Raw genomic sequence first — 17,188 nt, 5'->3', positions numbered from 1 at the left:
GACCTGCTTCAGCTGATCCTCATCAAATCCTACGCTTTTCAGCCTTAGAATCTTATTTGTCTTAACAATTAACAGCTCTGACTTCCACTGATGTTTTCTTATCTAAAAAGTTTGGGAATTTTACCACTACCGTGGGGCCCTGTAAACTCTGGTGGTGTAGTGGTTAAGTGCTACAGCTGCTAACCAAAAGGTCGGCAGTTCAAATCTACCAGGCACTCCTTAGAAACTCTATGGGGCACTTCGACTCTGGCCTATAGGGTCCTTATGAGTCAGAATCAACTCCATGGCAATGAGTGTGTTTTTTTGTTTTTGTTTTTTTTTAATGGAGCCCTGGTGGTGCAGCGGTTAAGACCTTGGCAGCTATCCAAAATGTTGGTAGTTCAAATCCACCAGCTTCTCCTTGGAAACCCTATGGGCAGTTCTACTCTCTCCTATAGGGTTGATGTGAGTCAGAATCAATGGCAATGGGTTATGGTGGATCTATGATTTATGATTAGACAACAATTGTAATGACAGATACAATTGATGGGGGGCTTGTGATATGCTCGGTGTTAGCTAAACCTTCTACATGTATAGTCTCATTTAATGTTCACCATGTCTCTATGAAGTAGATTTCATAACCAAACTTCCTCATCTGTAAGAGGGTTGTGAAAGATGTTAAATAATTTATCTAGTAAGAGTCAGAGTCAGAGTCAGGCATCAAGTCCAGTTCATTTCCAAAGCCTATGTTACACTGCCTCTCTAAATTCTTGGCTTAAATCACAACCAAGATAAATTAGACATTTATTGAATAAAAGCTGTAATTCAATTTGTCAACATGGCAGGAGCCTGTGGACTGGGATGGGGAGAGGAGATAATAAAAGACATCAAGCAGGAAAATTAAGTATGAATTAAACTTTCATACACTGACTTCTTTAAAGAGCATATATTGAGTTTGCATGAAAGATACTTCTATACACATACCCTATTTTTAAACAATAATGACATATAAAAATCCAAACTTAAAGAATGGATGAATCATTATGATAATTTTTATATTATTCAAGAATTTATCTCATCACAATAGGGAATCTCCCAGGGTTTTTTAGATAATACCCCTCGACCCCATGAATTTAAGTTGCTGTTAGTGATCATTAGCTGTTTACAGAAGGAGCAAAGGGGTGAGAGGCTGCAGAGAAACATAAAGCCAAATATTGTTAGTTACCGCTAAAGGCTATCAGAAATCAAGATAATGTATATCTGAAGTTGAGCCTATGATAATACAATGTAAACCTGACTTTTCAAGAACATTTACAGTGGAAGGGCAAGGCAGGCATCACTCTACTTTTCAAACACATTTTGTTAATGTAGCCGAGGTGGTGCAGTGGTTAAGGGCTTGGCTGTTAACCAAAAGGCTGGCAGTTCAAATTCACCAACTGCTCCTTGCAAACCCTATGGGGTAGTTCTACTCTGTCTTAATAGTGTCGCTATGAGTTTGAGTCAACTTGATGGTAACAGGTTTGGTATAGTTTACTTTGTAGCTGCCAATAATCCGTGCACAATTTGTAAAATAAGGTAAAATATTTCAGCAGGTTTAGATCTACAGAGAAATAGCTTCCTGTGATGTAATTCTAAAAAAGGTAAAATAGATGGAAGTCCAACAGATGGACAAACGTAGACTTAATTAAGGTGAATCATGACTCTGTGATATTCTTTGGGACGAAAAGTTCCAGTTTCACACACACGTATACACACACACACACAAGTAGTGCTTTTTAGGCAGGCAAAGTATTGACAAACTTTGGGTACCTAATCCACAAGACTCACATTGCTATACAGCACGTAAAACACATTTTCCCTTGGGCAAGGGAGAGACAATCTATTGCGCATGTCATCTGTTTCTCTGAATACTGAAGATTACAATTATGTCTTGATGTTAATCCAACTACCACAAACTTCTTGTTGCAAGGCACACCGTGAGAATGCGAGAAACAGTATAAATCTTTTTAAATTGAATTCAACACTACTAAAAATAGCTGATGTTTTCAAACACTCTACAACGCCTCTAAACAACAAGAATAACTCTCTAAATGAAGCCGCTTTCTAAAGTGACCCATTTGGTAAGAGAGACGAATGGCCTGGATAAAATCTAATTCTGCAAGTCTGCTATGTTTTGTGTGTGTGGGTGTGTGTAAGCTGGTGTTGCATTTTTAGAAAAAATCACCTCTAGTGCTTTGATGTCCTCATAAACGAACTGCAGGGTTGGAACTCCAAGATGGTTGATGAAATAATCGGCATCACCTTGTATCTGGACAGAGCTGACATTGGTTTCTGGGCACTGAGCTCGTCTGGTACAGTTTAAATTCTTTTTCTGAAAAACAGAATTTAAATTGTTAAAACATGCTATGATACTTAAACTCCTTGCCATGGAGTCGATTCTGACTCATAGCAATGGTACCCAGGTCATCCCTAACTCAACATTACTCAAAATATAGTCCGTGGATCAGCAGCATCAGTTGCACTTGCTCAAAATGTAAATTCTTTGTCTCCATCTCATCTACTAAATGGAAGCCTTTAGGGATAAAAACCAAAAATCCACTGCTGTCGAGTCAATTCCGCCTCATAGAGACCCTACAGGACAGAGTAGAACTGCCCCCACAGAGTTTCCAAGAAGCGCCTGATGGATTCAAACTGCTGACCTCTCGGTTAGCAGCCATAGCACTTAACCACTACGCCACCAGGGTTTCCACTTTTAGGGATAGGGCCCAAGAATCCGTGTTAGAACAACTCCTCTATGATTCAAATGCTCTCTGAAATTTGACTACCACTAGTCTAAATAAGGTTTAATTAATGTTGCTTCCAAAGCATTTTTATCATAGATTCATTTTGAACTTTAATAGCTCTTTAATTTGAAAATGTTCAAAAGAATACTGGGTCTCTAAAAAGTTTTAGGTTTTGTTGCTGTTTGTTTATGTTTTCCTAAAAATTTAAACGGTGATATAATTCCATTCTCATGAAAATGTTTATGGACACTGCTGAAGAAATTTTCTCTATTTCCTCTTAAAAAATACATTCTCAGATGTCTTAAGCATAAATGCCAACAACTACACTGGGCATAGAGAACCACACAGCAAATCTGGGAAAATATAAAAAGATAGACAACTACTTCTTAAATTAAGAGATATCTATCATGAAGAACAAAAACAAAACAAAATGTACAGATTAAAAACAAGCAAAGGTTTTATTTATGACTAATATTGATTAAAATCATTTTACATATTTAGAACCTCTCTGAGACATAGTTGCCTCAACTATACAATGTGAAAGGATACCAATCTCTTGGGTAATAATTCTGAAGACTATGAGGCAGTAAGTGTGAAAATATCACACCTTTTTAACATCAGACATAACATATATGCTCAAAATATGTTTTCCATTGAATCAAGACATGATCTTTTCATCCTCCCATATTTCTTTGGCATGCAATAATTTCAAAAACACTTTTATATATGCTGTTGTTGTTACTTGCCATCAAGTTGATCCCAACTCATGGTGACCCCATGTGTTCACAGTAGAATTGCTCCAGGCCTTACTCTCAAGGCTCGTCTGGGTGGACTTAAACCACCAACCTTTCAGTTACTAATCCAGCTCTTAACCATTTGTATCACCCAGGGACTTCACCTTTTAAATATAACCTACCAAAATATTTGAAGAAATGCCTGACGATTTACTGCTGAAAAATCAGCTGAAAAATAAGCCATTAAAATCCCTGTGAAGCACAGTTCTACTCTGACATGCATGGGGTGGCCATGAGTTGGAATTCACTTGATGGCACTGGTTCGTGTGTGTTTTAATATCCAGAAAAGAAGTTATTCCAACTTTTTAAAACTACAGTCTCAGATTTTTCAAGTATATAATAAGGTTCTACTTCCTATCTAATTTTCTCTGGGGACCTAAAAGATCTTGGCAACAAGGTTAAAATCAATTAAAATGGAAAGTCAGTGGGAGTGTTTATAAACAAGGTAGGTTTCAGCTTAATGTTATTTACAAATATCTTGAGTAATTAGCACTTCAGAAATAGAAGAAAAAGAGTGTTTTATCACACAGTATAATCGGTATCCATTTGATGGTTTTTATGGTGACCCAGACTAGTCTGCTTCTTTTAAAGGCTTAATTTTCTGAAAGGGGGGTTAATCCTCTTTAACCCTTCAATATATTCTAAGGCACCATGAGGTTTTACAGCAGCCTGGGGCAGTTTAGGGAGACTCTTGAATATCCCAAAGAAGAGCTACTCTGATGTACTAATTCATAAAAAGCAAACAAAAGTATTATCTATCATGTTAAAAATCTCAAGTTTTTGAGAGATCCAGGCATTGAAAACTGACACGTCTGAAAGTGTTTATTCAGCTAGAATCATTCTTCTTATTGAACTTGAATGCCTTGGGCAGGCAAGACCTTCTCCAATGTTCCCAGCACTACCTCTCACACTCAGTTTGCTTCACTCAAATTTACTGAATGGCCACCAGAGGCATTTGAGATTGTGAGTGCTAGATATTAACACTCTTCTGTGCTATTACTGAGATTTAGATAGAATTTGGCTGTTTCTTCCTCCAGATACATAGCTAATGAATTTAAACATCATTTTCATTAAGGAGTTTATTTACTTTCCCTCTGCCTGAGCAACATCTTTTTGAGACAGCATACTCATTCTACTTGGCATCATTGAAAATATAGGTTTGGGTTCAATTTCATACTATGTGCATAACTCTAAACCCTCTCTACCCCTCAAATCTCAGACATGCTCCTTAGATTTTTTTTTTTTCCTCAACAGAACAAAGGCATGGATCAATTGTTGCCAACTACATCCCACAATGTGCACCTCTTAGAGGAACTGAATTTAAACATAAATAAATAAAGGTGGTATTTGGTGTATTTTATATTATTTTCACTTGTCGATATGAACTACTTACACAGAGTCATTATACCAAAAAGAATTGGTCGATATTTAACCATTTCAAGACGTGGCATATGATCAGGAACAGATGGTATTGAAGGAAGAAGACCAAGCTGCTCTGAAGGCATTGGCGAAAAAACAAGGCTCCAGGAACTGACGGAATATCAATTGAGATGTTTCAACAAACAGATGCAGCACTGGAGGTGCTCACTCATCTATGCCAAGAAATATGAAAGACAGCTTCCTGGCCAACTGACTGGAAGAGATCCATATTTATGCCTATTCCCAAGAAAGGTGATCCAACTGAATGTGGAAATTATAGAACAATATCATTAATATCATACGCAAGCAAAATTTTGCTGAAGATCATTCAAAAGCGGCTATAGGAGTATATCAACAGGGAACTGCCAGAAATTCAGGCCGGTTTTAGAAGAGGACGTGGAACCAGGGATATCATTGCTGATGTCAGATGGATCCTGGCTGAAAGCAGAGAATACCAGACGGATGTTTACCTGTATCTTATTGACTATGCAAAGGCATTCAACTGTGTGGATCATAACAAACTATGGATAACACTGCAAAGAATGGGAATTCTAGAACACTTAATTGTGCTCATGAGGAACCTTTATATAGATCAAGAGGCAGTTGTTTGGACAGAACAAGAGGATACTGATTAGCTTAAAGTCAGGAAAGCTGTGTGACAGGGTTGTATTCTTTCACCATACCTATTTAATCTGTATGCTGAACAAATAATCCGAGAAGCTGGACTATATGAAGAAGAATGGGGCATCAGGGTTGGAGGAAGACTCATTAACAACCTGTGTTACGCAGATGACACAATCTTCCTTGCTGAAAGTGAAGAGGACTTGAAGCACTTACTAAAGAAGCTCAGAGACCACAGCCTTCAGTATGGACTGCACCTCAACATAAAACAAAAATCCTCACAACTGGACCAATGAGCAACATCATGATAAATGGAGAAAAGACTGAAGTTGTCAAGGATTTCACTTGACTTGGATCCACAACCAACAGCCATGGAAGCAGTAGTCAAGAAATCAAAAGATGCATTGCATTGGGCAAATCTGCTGCAAAGGACCTCTTCAAAGTGTTGAAGAGCAAAGATGTCACCCTGAATACTAAGGTGCACCTGACCCAAGCCATGGTATTTTCAATCATATCATATGCATGTGAAAGCTGGACCATGAATAAGGAAGACCGAAGAAGAGTTGACGCTTTTGAATTGTGGTATTGGCGAAGAATAGTGAATATACCATGGACTGCCGGAAGAACGAACAAATGTGTCTTGGAAGAACTGCGACCAGAATGCTCCTTAGAGGCAAGGATGGCGAGACTGCGTCTTACATACTTTGGACATGTTGTCAGTAGGGATCAGTCCCTGGGGAAGGATATCATACTTGGCAGAGTACAGGGTCAGCGGAAAAGAGGGAGACCCTCAACGAGACGGATTGACACAGTGGCTGCAACAATGGGCTCAAGCATAACAACGATTGTAAGGATGGCACAGGGCTAGGCAGTGTTTCGTTCTGTTGTGCATGGGGTCACTATGAGTTGGAACCGACTTGACGGCACCTAACAACAACAACAACCCGTAGATAATACAGAGTACGGTATTGGACTATGTATTGCTTTTTCATTTATGTAAGTTTATATTACATGAACTCTATAGTAACTTGGAAACCCTGGTGGCATAGTGGTTAAGTGCTACGGCTGCTAACCAAAGGGTCAGCAGTTCAAATCTGACAGACGCTCCTTGGAAATTCTATGGGGCAGCTCTACTCTGTTCTAGAGGGTCGCTACGAGCTGGAATCAATTCGACGGCACTGGGTTTGGTTTTGGTTTGTTATAGTAACTTGTCTTTTCATTAAGCTAGGAGAATTTACCTCTTGAGCTTCATGTCCAAGTACACCCAAATGATGGATCAGTAAACACTTCAACAAAGCCATTCCAAGAGAGAGGTGGTGAGGTGGTTCCTAAGGACAGAAGAGAGTTCCCTGTGGAGCTGTCCTGGGGTCTGATTCTCACCAACAGAGCCGAGGGTGTCCCCCCACATTTCTCCCTTCTCCTTCCATCTCCTGAGGTAACCAGTGACAAAGAGAGGAAGCATGTTACCTCAAGCCATTGTTTATTTTGTTCCCTTGCGTTTTCGTTCCTAAGTAGCTTCAGGGTAAAATATTCAGATAAAAGGAACCCAATTTGAAGAAAACAGTCTGCATCCCACTTCGAAGAGTGGCATCTGGGGTCTTAAACGCTAGCAAGCAGCCCTTTAAGATCCATCAATTGGTCTCAACCCACCTGGATCAAAGGAGAATGAAGAACACCAAGGACACAAGGCAATAAGGAGCCCAACAGACAGAAAGGGCCACAGGAACCAGAGACTACATCATCCTGAGACCAGAAGAACTAGATGATGCCTGGCTATAACAGATGACTGCCCTGACAGGGAACAAAACAAAGAACCCCTGAGGGAGCAGGAGAGCAGTGGGATGCACACCCCAAATTCTCATAAAAAGACCAGACTTAATGGTCTGACTGGGACTAGAAGGGCCCCGGGGGTCATGGCCCCCAGACCTTCTGTTGGCCCAGGACAGGACCCATTCCCAAAGCCAACTCTTCAGACATGGATTGGGCTGGACAATGGGTTGGAGAGGGCTGCTGGGAGGGAGTAAGCTTCTTGGATCAGGTAGACACTTGAGACTATGTTGGCATCTCCTGCCTGGAGGGGAGATGAGAGGGTGGAGGGGGTTAGAAGCTGGTGAAATGGACAGGAAAAGAGAGAGTGGAGGCAAAGAGGGCTATCTCACTAGGGGGAGAGTAACTGGGGGTGTGTAGCAAGGTATATATGGGTTTTTGTGTGAGAGATTGACTTGATTTGTAAACTCTCACTTAAAGCACAATAAAAATTATTTAAAAAAAAAAAAAGGAACCCAATTTGCAGGGCAAAATTTTTTCACAATCATTTTATCTAGGGATTTACCTTAAAAAAAAAAAAAAAACCCTTTGTCATTGAGTAGATTCCAACTCATTTCAGCCTTATAGGACACAGTAGAGCTGCGCTGTATGTTTTCCAAAGCTGGAATCTTTATGGAAGCAGATTGCCACATCTTTTTCCCACGGAGCAGCTGGTTGGTTCAAACCACTAACATTTCTGTTAGCAGCCAAGCACTTTAACCACTGTACCACCAGGGCTCTTTGGATTTACCTTAAGGAGGAGAATATTCTTAGTAGAAAAACCCTATCTTCTAACTCTTCATTATTTATTCCTTTAAAATCTAGGCCAAATTCACAGGCCTTAAAAAAAAAAAGTTGCTGTCCAATGGATTCTGACTCATAAGGACCCTACAGGGCACAGTAGAGCTTCTCCATGGGGTTTCCAAGGAGTGTCTAGTGGATTCGAACTGCTGACCTTTTAGTTAGTATCTATAGCTCTTAACCACTTATTCAATCTTAATGTAGAGTTTTTCCTCACAACTCAGTGGATTATAATACACCCACATCAGGTAATAGATACTGATCTACTCAAACCATGTAAGCACTAATATCTGAGAAGGAAGTAGAAAGAAATGTTAATTGCATTTATTTCACTAGAATTTATCCACGATGGGAGAGGGAAGGTTGGTAACAAATTTGTGCAGGTCAATTAATTTTTTTAATTTATTTACAAGGTTGAGTAAACTCATATTAAATGTTTCATCCAAGGAGTTCAAAATGCTCCATACTTAATGTTTGATAACAAGTATTTTTATTCCACTTCATAAAATGAGCAAGTTCAGGCAAAGACGGTGATTATGGCACTTGTTTAATTTCACACCACAAGTCTGTTGAAGGTCTGAAATAAAACTGCTGTCTCAGTTCAAAGGCTGTGCATTCTTTTAAGTGGGTAGGCAAAAACTCATAATAAACAATCAGTTAAGTGAAATATAAAGAAATTAAATCAGTATTTGCATTATAGTCAGATAGCTATGCCAAGATGTGTTGACAAGTTTCTAAAGTATTTAAAGAACATTTAATAATTAAAAAGTTTTATTTCTCCCACACTCTGCATTCCTTTGCACACATTAAGTATTCACTCCATGTACATAGGAAAGTTAAGTCGATTAATTATTTGAACAGCAAGAAAAGTATAATACTGAAAATCAAAGTGGTACTTTTCTACACATTATAATAAAAATAATGTCATGTTATTTTCATCGCAATATTAGCCCTGTAACTATGATTGTGTGGGAACAATTTATCTCACTAGTTTTCCTGGTTTTCACAGTATAGTAAAGCTTCAATTATGATAACGATGCCTACGCTAGTCACGGAAATGACTTCTCACAGTAATCATTCTTAGATGATTCCTTTTTGTTTTAGGATATTTTCATAAGAACTAGTGAAAAGTTAAATTTTTAGCTTCTGACTAACGGTAGAGAGGAGAGGTATGTTTGAGTTTGAGCAACTGGAGGTAGTTTCACAAAATTTTGTTACACAAATGTTAGCTTCAAAAGAAAAAAAATCCAACGTCTTCCAGTCAATTTCAACTCATACTGACTCTCTAGGACAGAGAAGAACTGCCCCATAGGGTTTCTAAGGCTGTAAATCTTTATGGAAGCAGACTGCCACATCTTTCTCCCTTGGAGCAGCTGATGTACTCCAACTGCTGACCTTTGGGTTAGCAGCCAAGAGCTTAACCACTGCACTACCACAGCTCCTTAAACTGTACAAATATGACCCTGGGTGGTGTGGGCATGGAAGAAGGGGAGGAACCATAGAGATATCATTGTATTTTGACACAGGAAAAATGAAAAATACCTAAAGACCAGGGGTTCTTCTGCTGAGACTCACAGAAAGAACTCGGTGGATCTGTGAACTTAAGTTACAAAAAAATTACATCTTTTTTTTCATTTACATTCTAACTGATGTTTAGCATTCCTTTCAAATATGAAGTAGGCCACAAACCATAGTGGTACTAGAAGTACATTGATTATAATCAATAGAAATCAGACATTTTCATATCACATTTCAGTTGTTGCAGATACCTTGAAATACCCATTAAACTCATCAGTGCTTTGAAAAGATGGCAGTTATTATGCACATCCTTGAATTTGTTGCTTAATATGTTAATTCTTGAAAGTTCACATTTAACTAAAAATATAAATTGTGTTTTTAAGTTCTTGGATATATTGATTTTGAAATAATTGGTTTCTTTTGTAATTGTAGGTATTTTCATTTAAGCATTTTCAAACATTATTTCTGAAAACAGCTCTATCTAGGATTTACCAGCCTGCCAAAGGGTCCACAGAAGGAAAAAAAGTTAGAATCTCACCTAGAAAAACAGCTTCATTTTAAAAATTAGGAAAATTGAGGCCCCAGATCAACAGAATTACGATTTAATCCTGGATAAAAACCCATGGACACTGAGTCATTTCTGACTCATTGAGACCCCATAAGATAAAGAACTACCCCATAGGGTTTCCAAGGAGCACCTGGTGGATTTGAACTGCTGACCTTTTTGACAAAGGGCCATGCTAGAACCCTTTTGTTAAGCATCTGATGTTTTCCTCTCCCAAGAACTGTCTGCCTCACTGAGGGCCACAAAAACAGTTTAGAACCAGTCTTGACCAGTCCTCACGCCCTCTTGGTAAACTATAGAGTATTAAGTACCCCACGTTTATTAACTCCTCCGCCCCCTAGGTGAAGTTTAGCTGCCATTTTTTGAGCATGAGACCTATGTAATAGTATATAGCCCCCGCTGTGCCTGCATAATATGACCAAGAATGTTGTTAATGTGAGTTACATGATCTTTTTGTCAGTCCTATAAAAATAGCCCTCACCGAGCAGTCTTGAAGGCACTACTCCCAACTGCTCCTCTCCTTAAGCATCTTTCTGATCTCCCACCTCAGCCCCTTGTTTATTGGTTGTGACTAGAAGCACCGAGCATAATCTGGGGTTTCCCACCTGGCAACATTTTGGTTACGTGCCAAGCTCTTAGCTGCTGTGTCACCAGGGCTCCTCATCTTACATATTTTCACTCAAAACACATTGCTCTTTCTTCTCCATCATGCTGATATATATTCCAGCGTATAAAAAAAAAATATAGACCACATAAATGCAGGAAAACAACCTTATCTTAAATTTGTTTTCTTTGGTATTCCATAAGTCTTTTTCTTTATATTATATAACTGAATATGATTATAATACATTATACATCAGTGGCATTTCTTCAATGCTTATTTATTTTTGATGTGGACTATTTGATTTATATTTTTAGCTTGTATTTTTGTGCTAATATATATACAAGAGGCAATTCAATACCAAAAACTTAATAATGCTTTGCAGATCTCCTCTAATAATCTTGGGTAGGAGATGAGAAGTTGTGTTTACTAATTTCTTTAATATTTTAAATAAGAATCTTATTTAAGTTATTCTAAACACCAACAGCTGATAATGAGTTTCTTATATACAAAATATACTTTCACAACAACTAACATAAAAAAATGAATAAATACCTTGTGATGCCTTTATTATAGTTTAACTAGGGTAGAGAGAAGAAAACAGTTTTTATTACAAAAGTGGAAACTTTCCCATAAAATGGGATTTTCAAAATCTCAAGGTTTCTGAAAAGATTTAATAACCTACTTATAGAGTTTTAATAAAGTATTTTCAGCTTTATACAGTAAGGAATTGTTCTTCTTCAATTTTATACAAGTAGAATTGCCAAATTAAAGAATGAACTCAAACTCTCGTATTATTCTGTTAACTTATACAATTTTTGCCTCATTGAATGTGAAAACATTTTACTCTATATTTGAAATTTTCAAGTTACATTGAATAAAAAATTATCCACTACTGGATATTTGAAAGATCAATCTATAAGTGTAAAAATGGAAAATGATGAAGACTTTGTCTTTCTTTTCACTATAGCTTCTAACTTTTATCTCCCTTCCTTCCCTCAACATCTCTCCTCCTTTATTTCCCCTTCCTCTTAAGGGAGTAATGGTCACATGAAGAAATTCTGGTGCACGACAGTTAAGCACCAGGCTGCTAACTGAAAGGTCTGGTTTCAACCTACCCAGAGGTTCTTCAGGAGAAAGACCTGGCAAACTGCTTCCACAAAGATTACATCCTAGAAAACCCTATGGGGCAGCTCTACTCTGTCACACTGAGTCTACATAAATTGGAATTTACTTAACAGCATTCAACAACAACAGTGGTCACATGACGGCAGGAAGACCTATCTCTAGCTTTTTTTCCTCTCTAAGTTTTCTGTGACGCAATTAAAACAGGTGTGTTATTTTAAAACTTTCAAAATATCACATTTCAACCAAACTGTTGGTTTAAAATAAAAACCTCCACTGAAATGAAAACAGTAACCAGATAATAATAGTATTAGAAGTTATTTTATGCAGCAATACATTTAAGATGAATCCATCTTTTAAATACAAAATTCTGAATCATTAAAGTATAATGGAAACAATAAAATATAATTTTAATAATATCAGGACGAGAAAGACATTTTTTAGTATGAAAACAAACCCAGACAAAGGAAAGGATTAATTAACCCGACTCTTTAAAATTACAACTTTTCACCATGACAAAAATTACCATAAAAAGGGATGGTTAAAAACCTGGGAAAATATATTTACAACTCATTTCACACACAAATGGCTAGTATCTGAAATACACATAGAAAGAAAACCACAAAGCCAAAAAAAGGAAAAAAATAGTGACTATGAGCCAGCACTTCACAGAAAAAATCATTATAAATGCCTTTGAAACATAAAAGAATGTATCTTTTACATTCACTTTTTTTTTAATTACTTGCAACTATTTCCTATTTCCAGAAAACTTTTTCTTTATTAACTTTTATTGAGCTTCAAGTGAACATTTACAAATCAAGTCAGTCTGTCACATATAAGTTTATATACATCTTACTCCGTACTCCCACTTGCTCTCCCCCTAATGAGTCAGACCTTGCAGTCTCTCCTTTCATGACAATTTTGCCAGCTTCCAACTCTATCCTCCCATCCCCCCTCCAGACAGGAGATGCCAACACAGTCTCAAGTGTCCACCTGATATAATTACCTCACTCTTCATCAGCATATCTCTCCTACCCACTGTCCAGTCCCTTTCATGTCTGATGAGTTGTCTTCGAGGATGGTTCCTGTCCTGTGCCAACAGAAGGTTTGGGGACCATGACCGCCGGGATTCCTCTAATCTCAGTCAGACCATTAAGTATGGTCTTTTTATGAGAATTTGGGGTCTGCATCCCACTGATCTCCTGCTACCTCAGGGGTTCTCTGTTGTGCTCTCTGTCAGGGCAGTCATCGATTGTGGCCGGGCACCAACTAGTTCTTCTGGTCTCAGGATGATGTAGGTCTCTGGTTCATGTGGCCCTTTCTGTCTCTTGGGCTCTTAGCTATCGTGTGACCTTGGTGTTCTTCATTCTCCTTTGCTCCAGGTGGGTTGAAACCAATTGATGCATCTTAGATGGCCGCTTGTTAGCATTTAAGACCCCAGAAGCCACATTTCAAAGTGGGATGCAGAATGTTTTCATAATAGAATTATTTTGCCAATTGACTTAGAAGTCCCCTTAAACCACGGTCCCGAAACCCCTGCCCTTGCTCCGCTGACCTTTGAAGCATTCATTTTATCCCAGAAACTTCTTTGCTTTTGGTCCAGTCCAGTTGAGCTGACCTTCCATGTATTGAGTGTTGTCCTTCCCTTCACCTAAAGCAGTTCTTATCTACTAATTAATCAGTAAAAAACCCTCTCCCTCCCTCCCTCCCCCCCCCGTAACCACAAAAGTATGTGTTCTTCTCAGTTTATATTACTACTCAAGATCTTGTAATACTGGTCTTATACAATATTTGTCCTTTTGCCTCTGACTAATTTCGCGCCGCATAATGCCTTCCAGGTTCCTCCATGTTATGAAATGTTTCACAGATTCGTCACTGTTCTTTATCGATGCGTAATATTCCATTGTGTGAATATACCACAATTTATTTACCCATTCATCCGTTGATGGACACCTTGGTTGCTTCCAGCTTTTTGCTGTTGTAAACAGAGCTGCAATAAACATGGGTGTGCATATATCTGTTTGTGTGAAGGCTCTTATTTCTCTAGGGTATATTCCGAGGAGTGGGATTTCTGGGTTGTATGGTAGTTCTATTTCTGTTTAAGATAACGCCAGATAGATTTCCAAAGTGGTTGTACCATTTCACATGCCCACCAGCAGTGTATAAGAGTTCCAGTCTCTCCGCAGCCTCTCCAACATTTATTATTTTGTGTTTTTTGGATTAATGCCAGCCTTGTTGGAGATGGAATCTCATCGTGGTTTTAATTTGCATTTCTCTAATGGCTAATGATCGAAAGCATTTTCTCATGTATCTGTTAGCTGCCTGAATATCTTCTTTAGTGAAGTGTGTGTTCATATCCTTTGCCCACTTCTTGATTGGGTTGTTTGTCTTTTTGTGGTTGAGTTTTGACAGAATCATATAGATTTTAGAGATCAGGCACTGGTTAGAGATGTCATAGCTGAAAATTCTTTCCCAGTCTGTAGGTGGTCTTTTTACTCTTTTGGTGAAGACTTTAGATGAGCATAGGTGTTTGATTTTTAGAAGCTCCCAGTTATCTGGTTTCTCTTCGTCATTTTTGGTGATGTTTTGTATTCTGTTTATGCTTTGTATTAGGGCTCCTAAGGTTGTCCTTATTTTTTCTTCCATGACCTTTATCGTTTTAGTCTTTAGGTCTTTGATCCACTTGGAGTTAGTTTTTCTGCATGGTGTGAGGTATGAGTCCTGTTTCATTATTTTGCAAATGGATATCCAGTTATGCCAGCACCATTTGTTAAAAAGACTATCTTTTCCCCAATTAACTGACACTGGGCCTTTGTCAAATATCAGCTGCTCATACGTGGATGGATTTATATCTGGGTTCTCAATTCTGTTCCATTGGTCTATGTGCCAGTTGTTGTACCAATACCAGGCTGTTTTGACTACTGTGGCTGAATAATAGATTCTGAAATCAGGTAGAGTGAGGCCTCCCACTTTCTTCTTCTTTTTCAGTAATGCTTTGCTTATCCGAGGCTTCTTTCCCTTCCATATGAAGTTGGTGATTTGTTTCTCTATCACCTTAAAAAATGACATTGGAATTTGGATCGGAAGTGCATTATATGTATAGATGGCTTTTGGTAGAATAGACATTTTTACTATGTTAAGTCTTCCTATCCATGAGCAAGGTATGTTTTTCCACTTGAGTATGTCCTTTTTAATTTCTTGTAGTAGAGCTTTGTAGTTTTCTTTGTATAGGTCTTTTACATCCTTGGTAAGATTTATTCCTAAGTATTTTATATTCTTGGGGACTACTGTGAATGGTATTGATTTGGTTATTTCCTCTTCGATGTTTTTTTTGTTGATGAAGAGGAATCCAAGCGATTTTTGTATGTTTATCTTATAACCTGAGACTCTGCCAAACTCTTCTATTAGTTTCAGTAGTTTTCTGGAGGATTCCTTAGGGTTTTCTGTGTATAAGATCATGTCATCTGCAAATAGAGATAATTTTACTTCCTCCTTGCCAATCCAGATGCCCTTTATTTCTTTGTCTAGCCTAATTGCTCTGGCTAGGACTTCAAGCACAATGTTGAATAAGAGTGGTGATAAAGGGCATCCTTGTCTGGTTCCCGTTCTCAGTGGAAATGCTTTCAGGTTTTCTCCATTTAGAGTGATGTTGGCTGTGGCTTTGTATAGATGCCCTTTATTATGTTGAGGAATTTTCCTTCAATTCCTATTTTGGTGAGAGTTTTTATCATAAATGGGTGTTGGACTTTGTCAAATGCCTTTTCTGCATCAATTGATAAGATCATGTGGTTTTTGTCTTTTGTTTTATTTATGTGGTGGATTACATTAATGGTTTTTCTGATATTAAACCAGCCTTGCATACCTGGTATAAATTCCACTTGGTCGGGGTGAATTATTTTTTTGATATGTTGTTGAATTCTATTGGCTGGAATTTTGTTGAGGATTTTTGCATCTATGTTCATGAGGAATATAGGTCTATAATTTTCTTTTTTTGTAATGTCTTTACCTGGTTTTGGTATCAGGGAGATGGTGCCTTAATAAAATCAGTTGGGTAGAATTTCGTCATTTTCTATGCTTTGAAATACCTTTAGTAGTAGTGGTGTTAACTCTTCTCTGAAAGTTTGGTAGAACTCTGGAGTGAAGCTGTCCTGGCCAGGGCTTTTTTTTGTTGGGAGTTTTTTGATTACCGTTTCAATCTCTTTTTTTGTTATGGGTCTATTTAGTTGTTCTACTTCTGAATGTGTTAGTTTACGTAGGTAGTGTTTTTCCAGGAATTCATCCATTTCTTCTATGTTTTCAAATTTGTTAGAGTACAGTTTTTCATAATAATCTGATATGATTCTTTTAATTTCATTTGTTTCTGTTGTGATGTGGTCCTTCTCGTTTCTTATTCGGGTTATTTGTTTCCTTTCCTGTATTTCTTTAATCAGTCTAGCCAATGGTTTATCAATTTTGTTAATTTTTTCAAAGAACCAGCTTTTGGCTTTGTTAATTCTTTCAATTGTTTTTCTGTTCTCTAATTCCTTTAGTTCAGCTCTAATTTTTATTATTTGTTTTCTTCTGGTGCCTGATGGGTTCTTTTGTTGCTCACTTTCTATTTGTTCAAGTTGTCGGGACAGTTCTCTGATTTTGGCTCTTTCTTCTTTTTGTATGTGTGCATTTATCGATTAAATTGGCCTCAAAGGACGGCCTTTGCTGTGTCCCAGAGGTTTTGATAGGAAGTATTTTCATTCTCGTTGCATTCTATGAATTTCCTCATTCCCTCCTTGATGTCTTCTATAACCCAGTCTTTTTTCAGGAGGGTATTGTTCAGTTTCCAAGTATTTGATTTCTATTCCCTAGTTTTTCTGTTATTGATTTCTAGTTTTATTGCCTTGTGGTCTGAGAAGATGCTTTGTAATATTTCAATGTTTTGGACTCTGCAAAGGTTTGTTTTATGACCTAATATGTGGTCTATTCTAGAGAAAGTTTCATGTTTGCTACCAAAAATGTATACTTTGCAGCAGTTGGGTGGAGAGTTCTGTATAAGTCAATGAGGTCAAGTTGGTTGATTGTTGTAATTAGGTCTTCCGTGTCTCTGTTGAGCTTCTTACTGGATGTCCTGTCCTTCTCCGAAAGTGGTGTGTTGAAGTCTCCTACTATAATTGTGGAGGTGTCTATCTCACTTTCCAGTTCT

The 17,188-nt window shown here is 37.9% G+C and overlaps 1 protein-coding gene across 1 annotated transcript in view; it reads right to left on the bottom strand.

Annotated features, from left to right (window-relative positions):
* Positions 1 to 2,095: 2,095 nt before the first annotated feature.
* LOC135228572 (inactive N-acetylated-alpha-linked acidic dipeptidase-like protein 2) overlaps positions 2,096 to 17,188 on the bottom strand; it is a 154,313-nt gene continuing 139,220 nt past the window's right edge. The window contains exon 4 of the mRNA XM_064275488.1: positions 2,096 to 2,350. Coding sequence (XP_064131558.1) covers positions 2,129 to 2,350 — 222 coding nt within the window. The 3' untranslated portion in view covers positions 2,096 to 2,128. The remainder of the gene's footprint in view (positions 2,351 to 17,188) is intronic.

This window comes from Loxodonta africana, chromosome 23 (genome assembly GCF_030014295.1).
Source record: "Loxodonta africana isolate mLoxAfr1 chromosome 23, mLoxAfr1.hap2, whole genome shotgun sequence".
In the NCBI taxonomy this organism is placed as follows: Eukaryota; Metazoa; Chordata; class Mammalia; order Proboscidea; family Elephantidae; genus Loxodonta; species Loxodonta africana.
This window is presented reverse-complemented; position numbering and strand designations above follow the sequence as displayed.